We start from the raw sequence: 27,310 nt of genomic DNA, 5'->3' as shown, positions 1-27,310 counted from the left end.
ACAAAGAGAAAACAAGCTGCTTGGAGACAACAAACTGAGCAAAACAAGCCTGGTGAACGGTTAGTAAGGCGGGAGGAACATGATTTAGAGACTAAATAAAGACATGGGTTCTTTATTGGTGAGAACAACAAACTTTCACATTTTTAAGGATATAAACAGCACCTCCGTACCCCGCCAGACAGACTGAAAGTCCTAATTGTTTTTCAGTGTCACTTCACAGGCCTTGTTTTCAGTCTTTGGTGAAGTCCGGATTGTTCTGGTGTTTTGCAGTTAGTGGTTATTTAGCTCTTTGAGGTGTGGGGGCAAACGGCTCCAGATGTGAAATTGAGGGATATGGAGGCTGGGGTGGGGTGAGCCAGCTGAAACAAGACCTCTATTATTATTCTACCACCCCACCATCCAGCAGCTGCAGATAGGAACACAGATTGAATGAGATCTGTTGTCTTAGCCTGGTACCACTCTCTGGCAGTCAGGCCGTACCAGGCCGGCGCTAGACAATAGGCCCACTGCTGGCCTTTGGCCCCGGTTCTGTCCTCGTCTCCTCTGCTTGAGGGTCACATGGTGTTTTGGGACAATCAGACCCATAGTGCCGCCCGTTCTTATCTGGAGAGCCTTCGTGGAAGTCTCCCAAATTACCCTCATAGTGTCCAATTATCAGAGGCCTAACGGGTGCATGACCCAATTAGGCACTCATTTCGTGGTGTCTGCAGGTCCTGAAAGTCTTCAAGAGGCTTTGATTATATTATCTAAAACCAGGATCCTTCTCCTGGGAGGCCCCAGCAGAACTCCTCTGTGTCTTTGAAAATAGCCAGAAGACCGCTCTAATAATCTGCAAAATCCTAAAATTCGGTACGTTTGCCTTACTGCATGAACCTGTAACCTTTTGTCAGGTGCAGTTTGATGCTGGGCATTGTAGTGCTTCTGGGGCTTGATTTTGGTTTCAAAGATTGAGGCAGGGAACACAGGTAGTACAAGCACAAATCCTCAAAAAGGCTTTAGTTTTTTAGGTACCCCCTACCTGGTAGGGTTGGTTAGTAAAAAATTTGGCTCTCAAGTTGCAGAGCTTACGTCATATATGCAGAGACATGGGGGGCAAAAGTAAATGTTCACTTGATGATAATACGCTTTTTATTAATTTCCAAATTATATGTCTTTTTTTTGCTTATGTGCAATTTGTAATATATTATTATGCTGTAACTGTTAGTTAGAAAAATGATTTATTGGCATTAGTCAGGTAAAACACTTATTTCAGCAGTTTAAGGGGCTGTACTGGTACAACGAGTCTGGGACCAAATCACTTATCACAATCACAGTAATATAAAGCTTCAAACAGTTATCAACAACTTCATTTTTAATGCTCTGAGCAAAAAAATGCAACACATTTTCTTTGTAGCATTGGTGTTGGTTCCACATTACGACTTAAAGCTCATAAACACACCAAAGTCAGAAGAACAACTTCCCATCTCGGAAAATGTTACTCTGAACGCACTCTCGTGTAATTTCTCACCTGTTGCTTGAATGTAGGTCAAATTTGCACTAATTGTGCTTGGATGTCTGCCCTACACCTCAAAGCAATATGAAAAACAAATATGTTTTTATTATAAAAATAGTCTAGAGGCTTTGAAATACAAAGCTGACATAGTCAGAAATTACTTTTACTTTTAAAGTTACTTTCACTTGAGGTAATAGATGATAGTAAAAGTTGTGAAGTGAGGAGTAAAATGAACTCTTTCATATAAAGGTGCAACAAAGAATGCAAACATTTATTGTTTTTTAAACGCCATTAAACCACTCACAGATGATGATTTCAAAATGTATGTTTTTTATATGTAATGTTGGTTTTCGGACTGTAAGATGTGCAGAGGACCTTTGTCCCCCTCATAAATTACACCCCTGTGGCACTAAGACACACCCTCTGCCCGATCTACAGTGGCTTTATGATTCTTCTTCATTTGTGCATCGCTCCGGACAAAAACTTCTGCCAAATACTTAAATGTACATGTTTATGACAACATAGTGGAGCGTACATAAAGATGAATAATATGTTTACAACTTCTGGACTTTGCATCTGCAAAATGGGAGATAATAATATTACCCTGCTGATGAAGAAAAACGTTTGGAGAAAAAAAGGTATTTGTGTAATTGTGACGTACATGGAATATATTTTCTATATTTGGCTTCAGGGAGCTTTTCAGTGTTACAATTTCTTGATGAATTTCTCAGTAAATGACGTGAAGTCATATAATGAAATTCATAACCTTTTTTTTGGGTCTTTTAACAAGCAGAATTGGCATTATAAATATAAAACCTCCCAATCTTGCTATTATCTCAATTATGTGTGTCAGGTATCTGTACAAATGTGGGCACAAGTTTTTGGGTTAAACCCAAAAACTTGTGCCCACTTCTCACTTTCTCCTCTGTCCGGGATGCGTTCAAACTCGGACTGCTCAGTTGTCGAGCATCCCCAGCTCGGAGCTCCATTCTGGGGTCGGCAGCCCTCCTTTCTCTGCCTCTAAACCCCCCACCATTGTCTGCAGAGCCAGGAATGAGCCCACTCAGCGTAGCATAAAGCCAGGCAGCAGTCAGCCCACCGTGCCCCTAACCCCAAACTGTCCACTCAGCTTAGTATGTGTGAATGTGAGTGTGTGTGTGTGTGTGTGTGTGTGTGTGTGTGTGTGTGTGTGTGTGTGTGGACATGATCAGACAAACTGCAGCTATCAAATCTCACCACCAGCATCCTCACTGCTGACACCTCTGTGTGTTTGCTTCAGTCAATGACGCAGGACGTCACGCTGAGCACCTGCAGACAGTCTAACCTGAAAATCTGTGTCAGAGCTGCACTCCAATATTAAAAGCTCATAAAAGCAAACAGGTCTGTCTCGGGAGGTTTGGCTAGAGATGCCAGGGAAGTCGTCGGCATTTTAGGAAGCTGGTAAAATGACTCACTGCAGGTTAACATGACATTAAAGATACTTTTAACTTCTCCTTTGGTCGGGAGTTTATGGAGGTGTGGATATCAAGTCTTCCCTACTCTAGTCACATATTGTATACATTTGTATTGGACTTGTGACCTGGTAGATATGCTGGGCATTTTTATTGTGAAAAAGGTTGATCAGGGAAGTTGACTCAGCTCACAGCTGTTGTCATGTCAGGGTTGAGATCAGGTCAAATTCTGCTTTCTGTGACAAAAAAAAGATTGAGGTTATAACTGTATTGCGTTGACGTTAGTGTTTAAATCTGGAGCATCGGCACTTCTGCTTATGTTAAAGTAAAACCCTTCAGCTCCTATATGAGGAGTTAGATTAGCCCAAATCAACATGTCTGAAACTTTGATAGACTTTGTTTTTGCCTGATTATCAAATGCTGAAGGGCCCAAAAAGCCCCCCCAATTTAATGAGAGTAAGACCAATTCTGAGCATAGAAAAAAGCAAACATGTTTCTTGTTATGTAGTCCATTTGTGGAGAGGCCTCTGCATGTCTTTTTTGAATCTTCTGTCATTAGTTGCAGCTTTTTCCATTTTACATCAATAGCAAAAATGAAGCCTTTTGTGTCCTTTGGAGATCAGGAGTCTTACATGCTTTCAATACTTTCAAAATTTCAAGACGTCTTGACTGTTTTAACTCTCTTCGTGTGTGTGGAAAAGTTGACCCCACGCTGTCAGAACTCTGCCATCGATCACCACTCAAAGTTTGAGTTCCCATAATGCTCTATGAAAATTGTTTTTATTTAGTACTTCATTTCAGTTGTTTTTCCGTTACAGAAACATGGCATACATACAGACTAAAAACACTGGGTCACCAACACAGTGCTGGATTCTTTTTACTCAGGTCACAAGGCAACGTCTTGTTTTGACCCGATTTTGCGTTTATTTTTTCACATTAGTGTAGAGTAATTTACCTTTAATAAAATGTGTTATGGTTGCAGTGTTGTAATCTCATCAAGCTCTTTTAAACCGATATGTCATTATTTGTGACAGAGTGTTAACTTATATATAAATGAGTATCCTTTGCATACTTTTGTACAACTAACAAGACATTTATGACAAGTTTAAGGCGAGCTTGTTGTATCTAACACCAGTCAAATTGAAAATATTTTAGTTTAGTTAAATAATCAAAAAATAACACTAATACAGGGATAAAACAACCCATTTTTCTTACTGGGTCCATTTATAACCCAGCAATATTTAGTGTGTATATAAGTGAAAACGAAAGAAACAAAAAATGGAATGATCTGCCTTATCCTGTCTCACAAAACCTTTTCATTTCCATGACTTTTTCAGTGGTTTTTGCTTTCAGTTTGTCGTCAGAATGTAAGCATTGTCAGTCTCTGTTTACATCGCTCTTTTAGATGTCTTAGCCTATGAGTTAAGAGCCCCATATCGTATATATTTCATTCACAATTTACAGCCATCTATCTAGTGTTTAGGGTTCTGCCTTATACCATCTCTGTGTAATAGCCTTTTTACAAGCTGCCAACAAGATTTTCAGTAGATATCTGCCTTCTCTTAACACAGTACCCCCTGTCATATTGCCAAAGAACAGCACTGTATGTGACCTAGGGATATCATAACCAAAAAATTTGATAATAACTATATGAACATTTCCCCCTAAACTGTATAATTTCAGGATGAAGCAAAAACACATGAGGATGCTGTGTGTCATAAAGAATCTATTCATCTTACAGTGTTCTCTCAAAGTATATGAGGATGTTGTTGACTGTTGTGTTTACTAAATATGCAACCACTCATCTTTGGTTGTATTCATATCCCATTTTTTTCCCCATTTCAGCTTTACATATAGTGTTGTATTTCCCAAATGTACCCTTTTTTAATGATTTCATTGTGTTTTAAGTTTCTCTGTAAAGCCATTGTCTGCACTGGTTGTTTTTCAATGTCCTCCTTGAATAAATCTGGCTTGAATTGGAGCAGTAATTCTGCCTCTGTCTCTGTTGTTTGCAGGATGAGGAGAACGGTAATGGAAAGGGTAAGTGCTCTCTATCTCTTTTTCATCAGGCAGCACATTAACACCTTGTCCAATGGGATGAGGATGATGTAATGAACTGGGATCTCTTCTACTCCCCCGTCATCTCTACTGTGCAGCTTATCTGCACCCCCTACAGGACAACATGCAGCACTGCATCTGATGTGGTAAAATCCAGCTGCTGCACAAAGTATTTGTATAATTCCCCAGCCATGACAGTCATAAACAAGAAGTCAGAAGTGTCAATCAAATAATGTCATCTTTAAATACCAGGAGTAATGTAAAGCATTATTTAAAAAAAAAGTTTACAAGAGCTATGCATTTTTATAATTCAGCAGGTACAATCTCTAATCTCTGCATCTCTTCTCATCTGTCCTTTTGTCATGCAGGGTATCAGAAAGGTCGACTGGAGCCGATGGACACCATATTTGTGAAGAGTGTGAGAGAAAAAGGTCCAGCCCACCAAGCGGGTTTGTGCACAGGTAAAAGGAACATGTGGTGCAGAAGTGTGAACATCCTGATTTGCATTGGAAATCTGCTGGAGAGAGTTCTGGTCACGTGATGCTGTAGATTCAGAGAAGAAGTGGGTGTAAGCTTTGAACAAAAACAGACTTTTATTCATTAGCACGAGATTACATAAAGATATTATTTTTCCTTGACTAAAGCCACATTTGTTTTGAATGTCTTTGGTTAATATAATGCAGCTACCAGTCTGACAACTCCAATGTTTAAGTCCATCTGAATGTGACAGATCTATTGAAGTTTTCCTGTCGTGTCTTGCTGCTTTAGCAGGACAGCCGTCCACTCCCAGCAGCTCTGACAGACCAAACCAGTAATCCGGTGTGCATGCTGTCACATACAGAAAGTTACATACTAGTACAAACACATGCAAGCACACTCTGAGTACTTAGTATGTGTTTCAGCTTGCATGAAGTCATCAGGAATTCCTACAGACTTTGAACACCTAGTTCATTAACGTCTGTTCTCGGGCGTTAGTTCACAAAATGATGAGGTGTGCTGACATCTTTGCATTCTGGGGACAAATTACAGGTGACTTAGAGAGATATTTTGGACTGTAAATAAAGATACTGAAAATTGATTTTTAAAAGACATTTAAATACAACTTTTTTCCTCAAAGCTCCAGGCTTAGCTTACACCTACTTGCGGGTCAGAGGTCAATACACAGACCTGTGTAACCTTCAAATGTGCTGGATATAACATGCTAACACGACTGTGTCTCACAGGGGATCGGTTGGTGAAAGTGAACGGAGAGAGCGTTCTAGGAAAGACGTACTCGCAGGTGATTGCCCTCATTCAGAACAGGTAAGACCTCCTGCTGTCAGCGCTTTGAGCCGCCGGCATATTGATTTAGCAAGCCATCTGTTTACTTTTCTTTTTGAGTTTACCATAGAGATGACATACACATGGTCGCTTGTATTGGTTTTGTCTGCCTCTAAAAAAAGAGTAGCCTGAAGCAGTGTACTCTACACACTCACAGAGACATTGTGGTTCTACAGAAGGAAAATTAGGGGTTTGAAAAGGTGACACATACACTGGACTCATGTTTTGACACAAGTTAGGTCTTATTTGGTGAAACTATTTCACCCTAGCAACCCTTTCTTAGTTGTCTTTTTGACCAAATGCTTTGGTTAGGTTCTGAAATCTCATGTTAGTGTTCATATTAACTACTGACCTTCTTTTGGACCCCAGCTCCACAATCCAGGATCAGCTACAGCACAGCTGGCTGGTTTAAGGGATTTACAATATTTCTTTTTCTCAACTGATAGCCATTGATTTACCTGAACCCGGGCTGTCAGTTCATATCAATTCCTCAGCTGATATCAGAATTTTTTCCAAATTTAAAGCTGTGTACCTTACAGCATGGAGCTCATTAGAATATTTTTATATTAGGTAACATGACGCCAGGGATTGCTGTTGCACTAAATGTAAATGAGAGCAGAAACTTTGAATTTTTTGATGGCAATGATGATGAAAAGTGTATTTGATGTAAATAGGTTGCATGTGGCTAACAACCGACCAATCTAAATCCTGATACAGAGTCAGCGGATCAGATCTGTGCATCCACAGCTGGTGTCAACATTCGGCAAAACTGAAGTTTTTTTATATTAAGTTTACATAGACTTTTCTATAAATTAGTCAGTAGATTATAGGGACACTTTTCTCATATCTGTAGTCTATTTATCAATCTAGATTGTTTTGTTGTGAGTTGCAGATAAATTCAGCAATGTCTCTTTCCAAAAAATCATGACCTGGGTACTCAAGATAATCCACAGACCTTTTTGTGAGTGGATTCATGTTGGAACTATTTTCCTTCTACTAAACTACACCAACGGTATTACCACGCAGAAGAAAATGTTCATCTATTCATGGGTGAGAGGCTCGTGCTTGTGACAGCACAAGATGTAATCATTAATGGCATCCTCCTTAGCTGAGCTGTAATGTTAGTCAGCTGAGTTGACTAAGTGAGCTAGCAGTAGATGCATGCTTCCTTCTGCACAGTGATAGCGTTGGTGGGTGCAGTTCCACAGTAGGTAAATAGTTCCTACTTGAAACTGCTCGTAACAAGTTCTGGATTATCGTTAGTAACCAGGTCATGACTTCTGGAAAGAAACATTGCTGTTGAGTTTTACAAAAATTTTTTGGCACATTGTATTTAAGAGAAGGCAGACATCTCTATGACACTCAGCAGCTCAAACCAAAACAATTTAGATTGATAAATAGCACTACAGGTAAAAGGAAAATACTATATGTATTTTGAGGCGAACTGTCCCTTCAATACAGGATTTGGTGATGGATATTTTTCTATTTTTGTATCTCACACTCACACCAGATCAGGATGTTAGATGTGTTGTTTGTCTTCATTCTTCCTGTCCTCCCCTCTTCTCCCTCCCCTGTGCATGTCTTGCAGTGAAAGTGTGTTGGAGCTCTCCATTATGCCAAAAGATGAAGACGTGCTTCAGTTGGTAAGTGTGAGTATGTTGTTTCTCATGCACCTTTTCTTAACAAACTAACCCACAAGTATCATGCACCACACACTTAGATACATGACTCGGCAAGCAAACTGGCAGGTATTTGTACCATTTCGATTATTTCAGGATAGAGCATGAAATTATATATTCTGTTTGCAGAGTTCAACCAGCATTCACACTGTCATTGTCGAAGAATGTAGAGATTTTGTCAGAATGGCTGCAGAGTGACTCAGAGCCTCTCTGCTCTGTGTTTAGATTACAACACGCATTTATTAAAGCAACTGCTATCCTGACGGTTGAAGCTGACGCTTCAAAAAACCCACAAAAAACAGCTCCGTGCTCATTCGCACACCCATGTACTGTACAACACATTTTTGTCGCTCCATGGATTGCTCACATGATCAGACATGCATCATCCCTCGCCCCTCCCATTAACCCGGAGCAACATGTCAACCAGATAGCACCAGACTGAAGTGATCCTTCTCACACATGCAGAAACATCCTGCTGAAAGAGCCCAAAACTTTGCTCGTCATTTACGTACAACTGCCATCTCTTAACATTATAAACCCACTCCTCTGTCCTCACACTCCTCCCCTCACTGCTACGCCTGTATCTGCTGCATTCCTCGCATGACATCACCAGTGCTGCGCCTCCTTCCACACTCCCACAGGGTGGAGTAAGGCAGAGAATGAGAGGGAGGAGAGAGGGAGTTTGGAAGGATCCGACTGAGGAGAAAACAAGGAGCTCAACAGATAGAACAGTCACGCGAAAGTACTATTTTAAAAAGCAAAAGATTGAATGTTTCTTGGAGAAGAGCATCAAGTTTTAGCAGCACGAGTTTTGGTGAGGATCAGTCTCTTGCCCTCGCCCTCTGTTATTCCTCCTCTGGGTCTTTTTTTTTGGTGACTGAAAGCTTAACACACACACTGAGGAAAGATTCTGGATCTGTTGGCCGCTGTAGGTAAACCTTGAAAAACTTGTCTGTGTGATCTGGCTTTACTCAGTCATGAGATTGTTAGCTAGCATGTTTTTGTTCTTCCGGTGTTATGAAGTCAAGTCAAGGTTGTAATTAATGTCTTAAAATGCGACAGTGTGACTTATTAATAAAGTAATTATACACTTGTGTATGTGTATAATAGACAGCCTTAAGGTGTAGCAGTGTGGATCTATATCCTGTATGTGCAACATAGCTCGAGACACTTGCTGCTGTTTGAGTGAGTGTTGTGGCTTTTGCTGAAGGCAGTTTATGCAGTTTGTTAGCTAGCATGTGTTTGTGTTGAGTGCTGAGGCCCCGGGGACAAACCGTGGCGAAGGGGTTGAGCCGAGTTCTACTTAAAGGCTTGTTGTGTAACGTACAGTGGCATGAAGTTGCCTTAGAGACTTATGGTTGTGGCGTGTGTTTTTGCCAAACTTATTTACAGTAAGAGCACATGATTTAAATCATCATCTCCGCGCACACTCACCGTTTCTTTATGCGTTCCTCCCGTCATGTCTTATCTAACTCCTCCGTCTTCCCTCCCTCTCCCAGGCATACTCCCAGGATGCTTACCTGACAGGCAACGAACCCTACACAGGAGGAGCTGAGTACCTCCCACCGCCGCCTCCCATCTGTTACCCGCACACCAAGGCCACGCCCCCTGCTGGAGCCCCTCCGTCTGCCCCCATGGGCCAGAACCAACTGGATAACTGGAGTCGCTGGGCAGGCTCTTCCAGCCCCTCTTCACCTCTGGACAACCGTTCTGCTGTAGGCAGCCCCGCCAGCTGGCAGGAAGGGCGTGCAGGAGAGCCAGGCGGCGTGGGACACAGCAGCCCGGCCCACCGCACAGAGGAGATCCAGTATGGTATGACCGGCCAGCAGCCTCAGGGCCAGACCAGGGGGCGCTCCTACTCCTCCTCTTCCTCATCAGGAGGCCCTTTGTCCAGCCCGCTGCAAGTCCACTACCCTAACCACCACGCTGCCAGCTCCTCTCAGGCTCAGCCACGCAAGTCCAGCTCAGCATGGACCAGTCCCCCCCTGCCCCAGCTCAGCCACAGCCGCAACGAGCGCTGCCAGCAGGCCCTCTCTGACTGGTACTACAACCAGCTGCCTGAGCGCCCGGCACGCAACATGCAGACGCGCCACCGCAGCTACTCTCAGGACCGGCTCATTGACTCAAGGAGGCAGCAGCAGAGGGCGGGCGGCTGGCCGCACAGCGCCTCCCAGGACACTCTGCTGTTACTACAGCAGTCAGGACCAGGACCCCAGGGAGAGCCCTACTGGTCCTATGGAGACTGGGAGGGGGGGCCAGGAAGGGGTCACCCTTCCAATAACTATACCCGAACACGCTCTGAAAACCTGCTGGCCCAGTACGATCGCCACGGCCGCTCGTTAGAGATGCTGGACCGAGCAGCAGCTGGACTGGTCTCGCCTCGGTTTGAGCGGCCTCCATGGCACCAGGCTCCCAAACCGCCCCCTAGGACTGACGCCTACCCAAGGCAAGGGAGCCTTCACGGTGCTGCACAAGCTCCTCCAATGTCCCGACACACACAGTCACATTCTAAACACCACGCTCAGACTCACAGCCCGGCCCACTCCCAGCCGCAGCCCCAGCAGGCCGCTCCCCAAAGCAGACGGCTTCCCCCTGGGCAGAGCATGGACGACCAGCCGGTGGGCTACCGCAGCTACAGCCCCTCTTTTTACCGCAAGACGGGCCGCATCATGCAGCAAGCGCACTCTTTCAGGGACCCTTCGTACTCTGGCCCTCACATGAACTGGAACACGCCTAAGACCAGTCCCCCAGAGGGCACGACAGCACCCCTCACCGCCTCTGCCTCGTCCCCCCTCGCTTCTGCCACTCCTGAATCCCAGGACAGGGCATACAGGCCGACAAACCACGAGAGGGAACGAGGGTCAGTAGAGGGGCAGGCGGAGGTGGTGGCACAGACCCAGGAAGTGGTGCTGAGACAGAAACCTCCCACCGGGCGGAGGAACGCCCACGGTATGCGACACCCCCACTACGCGCTGCCCTTGGACGGGCTAGAACCCTCTTTGTTTTCTCCCGATCCGCAGGACTCGGCTCCTGGTTCCACGGGAGATGTAGCCCCACGAAAACCAAACGGCAACCTCGCCCCCCTCCCCATTGAGGATGACTCCCTGGCCTCCATCCCCTTCATAGGTAAGCAACAAATGTTTGAGCTTCATCCCGTGTCCCTCCTCTCACTCCTGAATCCCCTCACCAAAACTCTAGCTGACCTTGAGATTTCATCGCTGCCATTATAAGTTATGAATCCACACTGAGTGTTTATTGGATCTTAATGAAAACTTAACGGAAAGGAAATGCAGAGGCTATAATTCAGACAGTGTTATGAGTTTGGGGGAATTTTTGCATTTCCTTAATTTCCTTCTCGTCCTTCCATTGAGGCTCCAGGCTCTTCTCCACTCATTGTGATAGTGTGTGTGTTTGTCTGTGAGTGTTAGCATTAGGTAATACTGGTACTTCCCAGAGTCTTGCAGACTGTATTAGTAGTTTGATTATATCATACCTGAAGGGAGTTCCCTAATCCCGCTGCCTGCCCCTGGTCTCGTAGGTCACGTCACCATGCTGAGGAAATGAGGTGGAGTCTCGACTTCCTGAATGTGTGTGTGTGTTTTTGTTTTTGTGTGAGCAAGGTAGTGATGAAGATTTACTATGACTCCTGTAGTATGTCGGCCTGTAATCTTTTTCTTTTTGTTTCTGTCTTTCTGATCTTTCAGTCAGTTACTGTATTCTCAGTCAACCCGTGGATCACTTTTAGTGGCTGTGCAAAACCAAAAACACACCAAGCAGTGGTGAAGTGTGGGCTGCAAATAAATCCATACATATTCACAGTATGTACAGTGTGTATGTGTGTGTGTGTGTGTGTGTGTGTGTGTGTGTGTGTATACATACACACACACACACACACACACACACACACACACACACACACACACACACACACGCACGCACCTACAGTCATACCTGTGTATGTATTTATTGCAGCAGCTGCACTTTGCTGATGCTTGGTGTGTTTTTGAAGCAAGTCTGCAAGTCTCCAGTTTTGTACCATACTAGAATTTAGGAATCAAGAGGACTCATGTAAACACAGACGGGGAGTGTCTGTCAATCAAAACAGACCCTGCTCCTCCAAGTCAAATCAGCTATTTACTGATTAGCTAAAAATGATAAACCAGAATATATGTACTTCTACGTTTGATCAGATAGTGGTACACATTTGGATATTCAACAGCCAGTTCTATGGGTTGTTTGGTCTGCAGGAGTTCTGTGTGACTCAAGGCTAAAAGGGGCAAGTTCTCTTTCATATCTTGCCTTGAAATCACCAGAAAGGACTTCATATTAGTCTAGTTCTGCTATCAGTATTTAACTCAAGGTTTTGAAATTAACCAAAAAAGAAGAAAAAAAATGAAGCTCACGTAAGAGTTTGCAGTGTACAGACCAGAGAATACACACCCCTTTCCCCCAAACAAAGATGGCAGCAATCTTGTGAAGTCAAGTTGGTAGTTGGTGGCTTTGGTAATTTGTTTTTAGCCAGCTCTACTGTGTATTTGATGCCTATTATGGAATGATAACATGCTAAATGAAGATGGTTAACATCACCTGAGAGAAGGTAGCATGTTAGCATTGTAGTTGACAGCATGTTGTGCTAGCATTAGCATTTAGTTAAAGCACAGCCTCACAGAGCTGCTAGCATGCCTGTGAAGTTTCATCTTAACTACTGTACATTTTAATTTATACAACTAGAAAAGGGGCTGCTTAAAAATACTTTTTATGTGCATCTAAATTACAGTTTGGTTCACTTTGTAAATTATGTAATGGCTGTTAAATCAATCTAAAGGAAAGTAAAGTTGCCTGCTAATTCTAAAAGACTTTATCACCTTTTTATGGTCCAAGCACAAAGAAATGCAACTAATTTACATGTTTTTGTACAAGATAAATAGGAAGGTTGGATTAAATGGAACAGATTGAATGAAAGTGTTTATCTCAATCTAAATAATTTTGCCATGAATAGATTATGATGATCATAAGGGGCTTTGGTGCATTCAGGACATGCAGGTCTTTATATGCACTGTACAGTTATGGCCCCCATATGCTGGTGTCACTGGAAGTGAGTGTGGTCTTGTCCCAGCGTGTTCACTCCCCTGAAAAGACTTGAGGAGAATGGGCTGTATGGGCTTCATGTGTGCTTTTATCACCTGACATGTAGAGGAGCCTTTAAGTCAAACCATTCACCCTGTCACAGCCCGAGGATAACAACCGCTGCTTACCCTTATGCCAAATAGATTCAAATCAGCTGACTTGGATGCTTTGACCCAACATGGAAAGACCGTCAATGTTTGGGCCAAGCCGCACTCGGTCAGAAAAAGTCATTTCAAGAGAGAAAATCCAGAGGAATGTGCAAACCATGAAGCATCTCTCTGCCTCTTTCTCTCAGTGCGTCTGTCAGATCACATTCTTGCCTTGTACCTTCACCTGAATTAAACGAAACCAGGCAGTCAGAGCTGCAGGCTGGGACACGTTTAATGGCCATAAACTGAAACTAGGCTAGTTTCTCCCCACAGACAAGAACTTAGCTTTTCTTTCTCTGTCTTTCTGCATCTTTTCATCTCTCTGACGGAGATGCTGATATGATCTGGGCCTGTTTGGGAACATGCGATTTAATAGGCTGTTGTCGTTCTTGTCTGAAAAGCAGGGACGTCAGTGAGGTGGAGAGCACAAAGGCAGGCTGCGTCTGATGAAAAATATGTTTTTATGATGTGTATTATAGAGATCTAGAATTTGTATTATTAATATTGTATATTGTATATTTGTGTGTATTTTTATTTTTGGAGCTCATACAATGTAATAACAGAGGAATGGGCATGTCCACAGATGCAGCGTTTTACTCTGTACCCACTTGGAGTCTTTCAGCATGAATGTACGCTGTAAATTACCAGGAGGTTTTTGTGGCGGTCCTCGTGGGGAACAGTAGGGGCCCATACTCTCAGCTCCCGCCCTCAATGCTGCTATTGTTCTGCTCTGGAAGATGAAGGGGTTTGTGTGTCTGTGAAGGGGTCCAGTCTGTGACTATCTTTACCAGTTGGACCCTGGACACAACAAACCAGGACCAAGACCCTCTGTACTGGGCTCTGTCTTGCTTCCATGTGGCCTCTTGTCCCTTCTGTCTTGTCTTGAAGGCAAAAGCCCTCTTTTTTTCTCAGTCTCTTTTTCAAGATTCCTGGTTTTCTTCTCTCTGTTTTACTCAGTTTTAGGATATTAAACCTTTTTTGTGTATAATGGGACCTCAGCACTATGATGCTTGGTCAGATGATCAACTGATAACTGATAGTTGTCATTTTTCAAGCAAAAATTGTATGTATTACTGATTGCAGAGGGAATAAGCAATTTTTTGGAAATGTTTTTACGAAGATTTGCAGCTTGTTTTTGTCACATGATGTTAAATTGAATATCTGAGAGTTCTGGACTGTTGTTCAGACAAAAAAAAAAGAAAAAACATTTTCAAGTTGTCATATTTAGCTTTCAGGAAATCCATTATGATTTGTATTTTCCCTGTTTTCTGACATTATATTAACCAAACGTGCAATCAATTAATGGAGACAATAATCAGCAGCATAATCGTGAATGAAAATAATTGTTGCAGCCTACCTATCTGTCTTAACTTAGGTCTGACTTTTACTGACTTTAAACCTTGATTTTGTCTTATTGTAGGCTATTTTTCCATACATGTTGCAGGATATCCTGTAGAGTCGAGGCAGAGTGTGCTGCTGCAGTATGTTGCTTCCCTCTGCTGGTCCTTCCTCGTCTCATGGCTCTGAGCTCACTCTCTGTTAATGACGGCCTTTGTTAAACCCACAGCCCGGCTATTTCTGGGCAGCGCTGTAAACAGGCAGATTCCTCATCCCAGATTGGAAATGTTTTCCGCCTGAAGTCGGACTCTAGTGTGCACGGGAAGAGTGAGGGATAGAGCAGCATCGGTAGGTGGCAGATGGAAGAGAAAGCCAGAGGGAAGGAGAAGAAGGTGAGGGGTTATTGCAGGAGGTTGCAGGGACAGAGAGGTGAGAAACAATAAAATCAGAGCTGGAATGAGATGAAACCATAGCAAGAATTTACAGAAAGGCCTTGTGGTGGTCTGTAGGGGTGGATCTCTGTCTGCAGAGGCTGTGCTGCCCTCTGTAGTTTCCACAGAGAACACACTGACGCCTCACAGCAGTTTAGTCCTGACAGTTTAAAATGTCACCGGCAAATCCAGCTTCGCCTCGCTTTATGCAAATATCTGGCCGCTCTCTAATCCTCTCTGTCAGTCAGGAAGTGTGAGTGTATGCGAGCGTGTTACAGTTTCATATCCCTTTGCATCATCTGAAACTGGTAAAGTCCTGCAGCCTGTAGGGACCCACAAAACTGTATCATGCCTCTCGTCTTCTGAGCACAGAAGCTTTATTCATGGCATAAAAACTACCACTAAACATCATTTAATTATCCACAATATTATTGTTTTTGTCTTTTTTGGTTGGGATATTTTCTCTTGTATATATTCTGACATTTATCAAGTCACACACTGCTGTAGATTTCCTAAAGAACTGAAACCTGCAGCCTGTGAATCTGTTACAAAACCCCCTTTGTTAATAACTGAATAGGTCTTCCTATGGCAACAGGAGACACAGGTACTGCATTATCTCTAAACTGTTAGCTTGATGTGGTTGCATTTGTTTTCTTTTCTAAGAGAGCTGTACAGGTTTCTATCAGCTCCCTCTGTTGATTTGTAAATGAAGTATATTCTTGTGCTTGTGGCCTTGTCTTTTGTGCACTTCTCACTGGAATCTAGAAACGCCTCGTGTTCAACTATGATAGTGCTATGTCTTGATTTTGCAGTAGAGCTGCAACGATTAATCGATGGCAGTTAAATTATTTGCCAGTAATTTGATAAACGATTAACTGTTTTGAGTCATTTTTTAAGAAAAAGAAGTCGAAATTCTGTGATTCTAGTCTCTTAGTTGTGATTTTTTTTTAGTTAATTTACTCTTCTATGACAGTAAACAGATTTTTTGGGGGGTGTGGAGAAAAAAGACATTAAAGGATGTCATTTTGGACTTTGGGGTACAGCGATAGACATTTTTCACCATTTTCTGACACTTTAAAGACCAAACAACTAATCAATTAATTAAGAAGATAGCAACATAACCAACAATTAAAATGATTGTTTGTTGTGACCCTATTTTGCAGTTGAAAGAATTTGAAAATAATATGAAAGAAATGGAAACTGAAATTATTTTTTTTTGTTTTGTATTTCTGATGGTAACCCTGCGGTCCCTCGCCATTCCTCTCCTCTAAAACCCTCTCCTCTTCTTCACCTTCTCCTCATTTAACCCTTTTTACTTTCCTTCTTTTTCCATTCTGACCTTTTTTTCTAACAACTAACTTTATCCCTCGCTCCTCCTTTCTCCTCTCCTCCTGCCCTTCCTCCTTCCTTCCACCCTCCCAACAGATGAGCCGACCAGCCCCGGTGCTGATTTGCGTGCACGCCACGTGCCGGCGTCCTCCGTGGTGTCCAGCGGCATGAATTCGGCGCCCGCCGTGGTCACCAGCCCCGCCTCCCCCACCTTCACCTTCCCCCTCACTAGGCTCTTCTCACACGACTGCAGTGAGTGCTCCCCTCCTCCCCCCTTCCTCCCTCCCTCCTCTCTGCTGCATGCAGCTGAAAAGTATCTGACTTGTGGTGCTTGCTGGCGTTGTAGATGACCCCTCCTTTTACTTCAGAGAGGTGATGAAGCAGGAGATCTTAAATCCCTCCTGGTTGGTTGTTGTACTAAGTTATAAATGTCAAGAGGTTGTAAGAGCATCTTATCGGGTATTTTTTGCCGATTACTGAGTCTTGAAAGTAAAAAGAAGTGGTTTCAACCAGTTCTAATTCATATCAAAATATTTAAAGAATTTTAAAGAATGAAGTGTCATTTTTAGTTGTTGTCATGCAGCAGTTTGCATTATAATGCTTTTTCTTTGATAAGACGTTATTAATCCCACACCGGGGAAATTCACTTTACAGCAGCTCAAGACAATGCAAAAATGCGAAAAAGTGATTTGAGTGCCAAAAAAGATAAAATATTATGCATATAAATGAGATAAAATAAAAATAAGATGTAATAAAACTTATATATGCTCTATACACCTATCACTTATACGTATTCTGTCAATTTTCACGATATTGACACTAATTTCTACAGAATTCTTAAATACTGATTTCTGGTGATTTTTAACTAGAAACTGGTTGAAATAATCTAAGTGCACTTGAAAATTAGACTTTTGAGGCTCAGTAAAAGACAAAAAAATACTTGTAAAGATGAGGTTTTCAGTAGTGCTGTAACTTTTTTTTGCATGCTGGATTTGTAGGTTGCACGTTTGACACAAAGACAAGCATGTTTGTTCAGAATGTGTTTGGTTCTTTTGCAGCAGTGCAAGAAGCCCAAAAGTTTTATAGAATTGGACAAACATAGATTTGCAAGAAATGTTTCTTTTTAAAATATGCATGAAAATGAATGTTCAGAGAAGCAACACCTGCATGCAAGTGGTGAGAAAAGAGACCAGATTTAATCTAACCCACCGCTCCAGCTCATCTCCCCACCGTCCATCCTAATCACGCCACTCAAACCCCTGACCTCCTCCTCCTGCGCCACCTCCAGCTCCCTCCGTCACTATCTCCTCTGATAATCCAACACCGTCCACTCTGGTGATTGGCATTACATCAACATTCTGTCTTTCTCTCTGTCTCTTTCTCTTTGTTTCTCTCTTTCTCGCTCTGCTCATTCATCCTCTCATTGAGCAGGCAGTATTAAATCCGGTCGCCGTTCCTCCTATCTTCTAGCCATCACCACCGAGCGCTCCAAGTCGTGTGACGAGGGACTCAACACGTTCAGAGAGGAAGGGCGAGTCTTCTCGTGAGTACCGTCAAACTGACACAGCTGGGATTAAAACAGCATCCATTGAATTGCGTGCGCAGGCAAACATTTTTTGACATTTAACTCTCAGTTGTGTTGTTTTACTTCACAGGAGGCTACCAAAGAGAGTGAAGAGTTTCTTTACAGACGGAGTGAGTTCTTCTTCACCTTTGATTGCTCCCACTTTACATCATCTAAACCTTACTTTGATAAAATCTTGTACTTTCTCACTACCACGTTTTTGCAAGGTCGTTTTGCCAGATCAGGTTGATTGCTATGTCATTCACACATTCCTCTCACAGAAAATCAAACCAGGAGAACGACTAATAAATACCAATAAATGTCCTGCAGATTAACGGACTACTTTAACAAAATTAACTTGTATTTGATTATAGATCAAGGCATAACACAATATGAAGATTTTACATTTGATGTGTCTATATACAGTGGGTGGTCAAAAGTATAGAACCAGTGGCTGTGTAAAATCAGAATTGTAATAGCACCTGTGATACGTAATGTTTTGAGTTCAATTAAAGTGAGCCTGTGCAACTTGTGGCCACAGTTAAGCTAGTGGACATACCAGACCAAGTGAGGGTTTAACAGTAAAACTCCTGAGTGTACTGCATAAAGCAAGGGGAAGTTTTCTTGCATATTTATCAATTTTTTAAGCAAACGAGAAAAAAAAAATTCTTCCCTGAGAAGAAAACATTTACAACATTTTGCCCCAAAATCTTCCTTTTCCACTTGTGTTTATCTTGTTTTTTGCCTGTGCCTGTGGTGTTTTCTGTTCATCAGAAAGTGTTATAGATATTTATATTTTTGCCGTCAAAGTGCTTCAAACTAGAATCAAAACAACGTAGCTACTCAAGTGATTCATATTCAGTCTGTGTCAGCTTTAATAAAGCTGTGTCAGGAAGCAGTTTTATGTGAGTTTTAAAGACAGCATTTGGCAACTCACGGCACAGTAACACAAAGAGGCTAAATAGTTGCTGCATCAGCTGCCGATGCATCTGTTGCAACATGATGTAATGTGGGGAGAGGAGAAGTCTCAAATTCAACACTGGAAAACACCTCATCCTGTGGAACAACGGTCACAACTAAACCCGCCACCAGCACAGACTGAAGGACAGGACAGATATTCTGGCTTTTAAAATAATCACGCTGACTCCTCAGCAAAAACATTCGCTTTACAAATATAGTTTATTCATATTGTAATATCAGCACGAGAGACAAAGCTAACGTTTTAACACATTGTCAGATATGGATAGCCTTCTGTTACCATAACTTTTGATTAATAATGTGAAATAAATGTGGGAAAAAAGTCTGATTTAACAGCTTTTTCTCAAGGTCTCAAGGCAACACATATCATCAACAAATGATCTGACGGTTTCCTTGTTTGTGTTTCAGTCCCTGGACAACCTCGGAACAGCAGAGGAGGTTCGATCTAAACGCCACTCCACCTCAGAGCTGGGAAACATCACTTACAGTGACGTAAGGCGAGAAGGATGGCTGCACTTCAAACAAATCCTTACAGAGAAGGGCAAGGTGGGCACATGGAGCTTGATAAGAAACTAACTGAAGGCAGAAAAGTATTCAAAGCCAGCAGGGACTCACATCTCATGTTCTCTCCACAGAAGGTGGGCAGTGGCATGCGTCCGTGGAAGCGAGTCTTTTCGGTGCTTCGCTCCCATTCGCTGTTCCTCTACAAGGACAAGAGGGAGGCGGTGCTCCGCGGGGCCACGATCGGAGGCTCGGCCGAGGACGAGCAGCCAATCAGCATCCGGGGCTGCCTGGTGGACATCGCGTACAGTGAGACCAAACGGAAGCACGCCCTGCGGCTGACCACACAGGACTTCTGCGAGTACCTGCTGCAGGCGGAGGACCGGGAGGACATGCTGGACTGGATAAAGGTCATCAGGGAGAACAGCAAGACAGACAGCGAGGTCAGAGGACGCACCTTCACCTTCAACCGCCTCTATGGCTGTGCCTGGAGTGTGTAGTTTTAACAAAGGATTGTTTGCTTATTGCAGGAGCTCGGCCTCTCCAGACAGGCCCTCATCAATAAGAAACTGAACGATTACAGGAAACAGAGGTGAGCCACCTGATAATAGATGCTAAATTGGGCATAATGAAGCAGCCTTTACTGACAGCTTGAATGAAATCTGTCTTTCTGTCTCCCCCTGCAGTCCAACAGGCAGCAAACCAGACTCCTCTCCCAGGATGCCCCGCATGAAGCCTCAATTTCTGCTCGCAAAGACGGAAAACGCTGCAGGGGCGCCACGCTCCCCAAAGCCAGAGGGCAAAGGTCAGTATATGGGCTTACTACTCATTGTGTTGAAATTACTTTTGATTAAATATCAGACGTCAGTGAGAGTGATTATCACCTGGAGAGAGCAAACTCAAATAAAATGAACTGAGGGTAATTATGTCAGCACAGTTCTGGGTAATTGTGTTTTATATTTATTAGAGGCAATATGTTTAATAGTCTAAACTGTAAAAATCTAAAATAATAAGTAATTTGTTGCTGTACTAATAAGTAGTAGAGACAGATTAAATATGTAGACTAAAGACAGAAACATCAACTTAGAGTTAAGGTTTAACATTGATATTGTGTCATTTTTCAAAAAAAAAAAATATCTCCAGATATCAGAATATTCAAAGGGACAGTTCACCCCAAAATAGAAAAATGGCATATTTTTCCTCTTACCTGTAGTGCTATTTATCAGTCTAAATTGTTCTAATGTGAGCTGCTGAGTTTTGGAGACATCTCTACAGCTGATATCTCCAACACTCAGCAACTCACACCAAAACAATATAAACTGATAAATAACATCACAGGTGAGAGGAAGAATATGGATTTTGGTCCCTTTAATCTTCTGACTAAGTCTGTAGTATAAGTACTACGTACACCAAGAAGCAAACACTAAAGCTCTCTGTCCAGCAGTGAAGTCTAAAGTTTTTGTTCTAACTTTCTTTAGATGAGAGCGGCCCTCCGAAGTCTCCGTGGGGAATCAACATCATGAAGAAGGCAAAGAAGGCGGGGCCTAAAGCTTTCGGTGTGAGGTTGGAGGATTGTCAGCCGGGTGTAAACAACAAGGTGAGCTTTGATATCCGCTGTCTTGCCTGAATGCAACAAAACAGATCTTTTAATGAAGGTTTCATGTCTCTGTCCATCTCAGTTCATCCCGTTGATCGTGGAGATCTGCTGCGGCCTGGTGGAAGACATGGGTCTGGAGTATACAGGAATCTACAGAGTCCCGGGGAACAACGCCATGGTGTCAATGCTCCAGGATCAGCTCAACAAGGGCGTCGACATCAACCCTGCAGAGGAGGTGAGGAACAACAAATACTTATATGCATTTACTGTAAGAAAAGCACTCAAGAGAGAAAAATATAGACTTTTCACTGAAAGGTTTCATTCAGCTTTACTTGATAAAACTGTTCCATTAGATGCAGAGGGTTAATATCCGATGACCACTCTCTCCTCTCTGTGTCTTTTGCTGTCAACAGAAGTGGCAGGATCTCAATGTTGTCAGCAGTTTACTCAAATCCTTCTTCAGGAAACTTCCAGAGCCGCTCTTCACCAATGGTGAGTCCAAACATGTAATTCATATCAGCTGTGCATTCATATCAAATTATTACATGGATTTTAATTTTTTTTTTTTATCTGCACAGACAAGTACAACGACTTCATTGACGCCAATCGGATGGAAAGTGCATCAGAACGACTAAAAACCATGAAGAAACTGGTGCGTATTTGTTTTCATGAATGAATTTTGTCAGAATAATTCATCTACTGGGCGAGAAATCTGTCAGGTTCAACAGGTTTATCAATTTTGTCATTCCTCTTTTTTGTGTTTTCACAGATTCGAGACCTCCCAGATTATTATTACCACACTTTGAAGTTTCTTGTTTGTCACCTGAAGACTGTAGCAGACAATTCAGATAAAAACAAGGTGTGTGTGTGTTTGTTTGTTTGTTTGTTTGTTTGTTTGTAAGAGCATTTGTACAAGTAATTGAACTATAATCGCATATTGCTGTGATGTCCTTGGTAATCATGTCTTCTGTCTTTGTGCAGATGGAGCCCCGTAACCTGGCTCTGGTGTTTGGGCCGACTCTGGTTCGGACGTCTGAGGACAACATGAAAGATATGGTCACGCACATGCCTGACCGCTACAAGATAGTGGAGACGCTCATCCAACATGTGAGAGATGCCACACACACATTCAAACACACACACACACACACACACACACACACACACACACACACACACACACACACACACACACACACACATTACTGGTTTTCATGCTTTTTCAATTTCTTTCTCTGTTATTTTTGTAGTGCAACTGGTTTTTCACTGAAGAGCAAGACAAGGATGAAAAGGTTTGTTTCCCAAATTATTGTTTTATAGCTTGTGGACAATAATGATTTATGTAGACATTAAAGTGTGTTGGTTTTTAGGGGAATACATATTGACAGAAATGGTATATATATTTTCATTAGTTTATAATCACCTGAAAATAAGAATGTTTGTGTTTCCATAACCTTAAAATGAGCCGTGTATATCTACAAATGGACTGGGTCCTCTCCCATGAAGTTCACCATGTTGCTCTACGGTAGCCCAGAACAGACAAAAACGAACACTGGCTCGAGATTTTTGCATCGGTCACCGTGGTTCTATTTTCGGCACATGAGAGAAGTTTAATTTAATTGCAGTTTTGCAATCTCACTGCTAGATGCAAATCCATCCTACACACTTGACCTTTAAAGGGATGGTTTGGATTTATTGATGTTGGTTGAACAGGGTTCTTATCTATAGTCAGTATATTAAATACAGTACATGTCAGTCGGTACGCTCCCAGCTTGAAGAAGCAAGAGTCCGATATCAAAGCTAAGTGATGTGCTGCTGTGGATGGGGCAGGAGCTAAATGTGTTTGAGTGTATGCTTTATTTAGAATATTTTAATTCTGTTCACCTTGCGGTCAGACAACCCTTTCAGACGGGGATCAGAGGCCATTTTATCCATCTATGCTCTCTTTAAAGCCGCCAGACTCCTTTGACAAAGACAGTAATTTTACCTTGCTGAACACTGGAGCTGCTGGTCTGCTTCGACCAGTTAGTTTGTGTTATTGTGGAACTTTCAGTTTCACTTTCAAAACCACAGCTCTCCATTTTATTGAAAGTCAAAATAAATTGCAGCCTTTTGTAGTGTCATTTAGTGTTGTTTGTTTTGTGTTTGTCCATCCAGACGCCGGTGGATACGGAGGACGTGCAACCTGCCCCCAACATTGACCACCTACTGTCCAACATCGGCAGGACCGCTCTGCTCGGGGAGGCCTCAGGTAAGCACGCTGCTTACTGCTCTAAGTCTTAACAAGCCGACCAGAAGCATTCAGGAAGCTGTAATCAGCAACCCACAATTAATGCTGCTTTCCGTTTAAAGCTGGAAGCAGGAATTCTCCACTAGTGTATCATAATTACAATCTGTGTACTCCGGTAAATTGAGGAAAAATACAGAGCTGTCAGATGTTATCAAGTTATTTTGCAAAACTGAGCCTTCATTCTGAAGAAAATGATTCAACAAGTGGATAAATTATTCTCGTTCCAATGAAATCTAACAATCTGTAAACCAAAACCACTTGAGATTGAGCTTTTTAAAAGCTGTTAAAATGATTATCTCAAGAGTTGGATGATTATCTCAAGGATTCCTCCTTGGAAGTTTGTCCCAGTTTAAAGCCAGAATTCCCCACTTTCCAACAGAACTGGAACGCAGCATAAGAAATGAAAGTGTTAGCACTTGGAGTGTCTCTGTGTTTGATAGCGTGCCTACACTTCTCTCCTTTCTGCTGACCTCTTTTTTTCCCTCCACGTTGCTCATCTTTCACTTTCTCTGTACGTTTCTGCATTTCCTTCTCTTAGCTGAGCCTGTGGAGCAGCCACTGCGGTAGGATGGGAACTCCCCTGGCAATACGTGTGTGTGTGTGCGTGTGTGTGTGTGTGTACAAACCGAGTCTGTGCATTGTATTGTGAAAGTGAGATAATGCTTGTGTGGGTGAGGAAGAGAGCGAGTGACTGTGAGTGTTGGTGATGGTTTTGTGTCTCCATGGTCTCCATTACCCTCCTTAAAGTCAGCGTCTCCCTCTTAGTGTCAGACGGCCGTCTCTGTAAAAACATGTCACTTCACTTCGACCCCAGTCTGACTAATGAATTAACGGCTGACAGGACGCTCTTTGCTGCTGTATCTGACACTGGAGTGTAAACTGGTCTGTCACTGAGAGACAACTCCCAGTCACTACTGGTCTTGTTGTCGAGCGCTGAGCTCAACTCATCCTACGGGCGATTCTAGACAGCGAGGTCCAATCATCAGGCTCCTCCTAACCCCACTCTTAGCTCCAAAGGGACTCTGGGTGGCGCCGTTTCAAAAGCCTCATCAGAGATACATCTATTTTCATCTGATTTATTTGTGTGAGGCTCTGTAGTGGCCTCAACTTCCATCCTTCTTCCTCTGGGTTTCTGTCATTGGTACATTTTCAAACAAAATATTATGAGTTTCTTAACATGTTTCTCAAAGGTTTACTATGCAAGATTGTTGTTTCCTGTTTGTAAACATGCTTTCCAACCTCAGATTCATGCTAATTTGGCATTTCACGTGCACAAATGCACAAATTTGCCTTAAAGGGCTTTACAGTCCCAATTCAGATAAGAAAATATCCCAGAAGTGGCCTTTCAAAGTGAGATTCCTCAGAAATATAGCAAAACAAGAGAAGATCTGGTGTAATACTTAACCACCAGTTTCTCTGACTGGGTTAAAAATCTGAAATGTTGAGTTAGTCTCAAGACAGGTTACACATTTTGATATTCGTTACAGCAGAAACTTGTGGTCAATAGTGCTTAGAACTAGTTTTTAAATTAACAAATGATCTGCAGATTATTTGCCTCATAGTCTAAAAATGTCTGCAAATATTAAGAGATGCACAGCCGAGTTCCCGAAGCTGAAAGAATCATCTTCAATTTGCCTACCTACCTACTTACAAAGGCCTTTGTATTCCCTATTGAGCGTAGACTGTCGAGAAAAGTCCTCCATCGTGGCCGGTGTTCTGTCGTGCGATTCGGTTACTGTACAGATACAGATACTGATACAGGTCTGTGAGGACAGCATGTCTTAATATTTGACCCTATAACACAGCTTTACTGAGAGTTTACGGCGAAAGGCTTCTTCTCCATGAGTGGCAGCAAAACATCAACACCACTGACAAGTTGATTTTACCAAAGAAATGTGGGAAACTGATTGCCTTGAAAAATGTAAGTAAATGTAATTATTAGTTTAGGTTAACCTTATTTCTAATTGTTAAATTTACTTCAAATTTAGATATATATTTACGTAAATTTGAGAGGGCATTGCAACTTAAAAATTAAAAGTTCAATTAAATCAGTCTTTCTAAGCTTTCGCATCTTCAAACCACGTTTATTGTGCAATATATCTTTATTCTGCCAGTTGCATAGTAGTCAATCATATTTATATTTTATTAAACATGTTAGGAAACAGAGCTCCCTAACTTCTAAATCTTCTTTGTCATGATCACGTTGAGTCAGATTAACTTGGTTTACTGAAGTTGCTAACACAAAGAAAGAACAAGGTAGTTTCACTTGTCATTTTGAAGTTGTAACAACTTCACAAAATTAAGTAAATAGAGCTAAATTTCAAGTTTAACACTTAAAGTAAACATAAATTAAGATTTATAGTCATATTTACTTTCCTTTTCAAGGCAATCAGTTTCAAAGATTTTAGGATGTGTTAAGGATGATCACTTTGTCAGATTTTACGGTGTGGAGCTTTAACAGCAGTGCACGTAGAAAATGAAGCCCACAGATGAAGGGTGAAAGTTTGCCATTTGGAGGCAGCACACAAATAATCTGGATCAATATTTACTATTATCGTTGGTACAAACGATTCCATCAAAAGCCACTTAAACGGCCGCCATCACGCCTGCGGGGTATCTCCATAGATTTTGATTCATACGCTGTGTGAAAAACAAAACTGGCTTTTTTTCTGCGTCGGTGTGTTTGTGTTTGTGAGGGAATGTGTTTTCTTTTCAAACTCTCCACTCAACATTATTTCTGGCTTCACGCCTCTCAGCGCTTCTTTCACTGATTGATGTCATCAGTGTTTTCCGGTGATGTCATCGGTGTGTGCCGTGGTTTCCTAACCCCCGCTCCCCCGGTCATTGTTTCTCCTCCACATCTTATCACAGTGTGTAAATCAGTGTCTTTTGCTGGGGTCTGTCAAGGTCAGAGGGCACAGAGGAAGACACGTCCCTTCAAATTTAGCAGAGTTCAAGCAGCCACGCCCCCAATCTGTGATGTCACAGCAGGTGTTTTCCCCCATAACAGCTGATGGAAAACAGCCGATGTGACATTAAGATTTGCAGCGTGTAGCACGCAGTCGCAGTTTTCTGTGATTTGTTGTCGATTCGTTACATTAAAAAAGTGATGATGCGTCCAGCTGCCTCTGTGTCCTCCACCGTGACTGTTCTGGCCTTTTGTTACCTTCAGTGGTTCTGACCCGCTGATGTGTTTATTCTCTTCTCCCCAGACTCAACCAACAGTGACTCAGCTAAATCAAAGGTAACATCTCTTTTCATGGTACACAGATATTGTCCGACACTAGTATTTAACATACCATAAAACTTCAAATAATAGCCCGGGCTATTATTTGCTGAAATCATTGACCTAAACAGGCCTATATTTGGGACAGACGTCTATATGTGACGGGCTTTTAAGTCCTTTCACACAAAACTGTTGATCACCAAAGACGGCAAATATTATCCAATTGTTTATTTAGCCCTTTAAAACCTGGCTATATTGGCTTTATTTATTCATTCATTCATTTATAAATGACCCAATTACAAGAAAATTATGCCAAAATTTGCCAAAAAAGACACAAAAAAAGATAAGGTAAAACAAAAAAAATGTAAAGTGAGTTATGACCTGAAAGAAAATCTTTAAAATTCTAATAATTTTTAATATAGTTTTTAAAAATAGTCTTCAGCATCTACTAATCTCTTTTTTTTTGTATCTGTCTTGTTTACTTCTTTGGTGCTCATGGTCTGACCTCATGGTCAGTAAAATGAACTGAATGATTGAATAGTAGAGTATCTTACCACGCTAATGACGTGTGTAATATGTCCATATTGACAAAAGCTTAAACATATATACATATTGTATGTGCAATCTAAGAAGCTAACTAACATTAACTCCAGCAGGTGTCCAACATGCTGCTTTTATCCAACAAACATCTATAAAAATGATCTGCATGATAAGTAGACGGGCCTCTAATTGAGACGGGCCTTTATTTGTCAAAATGTGTCGTCACACCAGGATATTAAC

General features: G+C 42.1%; 1 protein-coding gene across 12 annotated transcripts in view; it reads left to right on the top strand.

Moving 5' to 3' along the window:
* Window positions 1–27,310, top strand: part of arhgap23a (Rho GTPase activating protein 23a) — a 77,032-nt gene that overhangs the window by 47,373 nt on the left and 2,349 nt on the right. For 5 of the 12 annotated variants that reach the window (XM_042504899.1, XM_042504895.1, XM_042504896.1 and 2 more), the window contains exons 3-23: window positions 4,959–4,983; window positions 5,370–5,462; window positions 6,225–6,303; window positions 7,910–7,970; window positions 9,500–11,126; window positions 16,471–16,626; window positions 17,806–17,917; window positions 18,030–18,069; window positions 19,325–19,462; window positions 19,552–19,860; window positions 19,948–20,009; window positions 20,104–20,222; window positions 20,896–21,014; window positions 21,097–21,249; window positions 21,428–21,506; window positions 21,593–21,666; window positions 21,784–21,873; window positions 21,996–22,121; window positions 22,265–22,306; window positions 23,172–23,265; window positions 26,517–26,548. In XM_042504899.1, coding sequence (XP_042360833.1) covers window positions 4,959–4,983; window positions 5,370–5,462; window positions 6,225–6,303; window positions 7,910–7,970; window positions 9,500–11,126; window positions 16,471–16,626; window positions 17,806–17,917; window positions 18,030–18,069; window positions 19,325–19,462; window positions 19,552–19,860; window positions 19,948–20,009; window positions 20,104–20,222; window positions 20,896–21,014; window positions 21,097–21,249; window positions 21,428–21,506; window positions 21,593–21,666; window positions 21,784–21,873; window positions 21,996–22,121; window positions 22,265–22,306; window positions 23,172–23,265; window positions 26,517–26,548 — 3,630 coding nt within the window. The other 7 variants (XM_042504892.1, XM_042504890.1, XM_042504891.1 and 4 more) reach the window with 7 other exon arrangements.

The sequence above is a fragment of the Plectropomus leopardus genome, chromosome 17, assembly GCF_008729295.1.
Source record: "Plectropomus leopardus isolate mb chromosome 17, YSFRI_Pleo_2.0, whole genome shotgun sequence".
In the NCBI taxonomy this organism is placed as follows: Eukaryota; Metazoa; Chordata; class Actinopteri; order Perciformes; family Serranidae; genus Plectropomus; species Plectropomus leopardus.
Note: the sequence above shows the minus strand (reverse complement) of the source record. Positions and strands in the feature narration are given on the sequence as shown.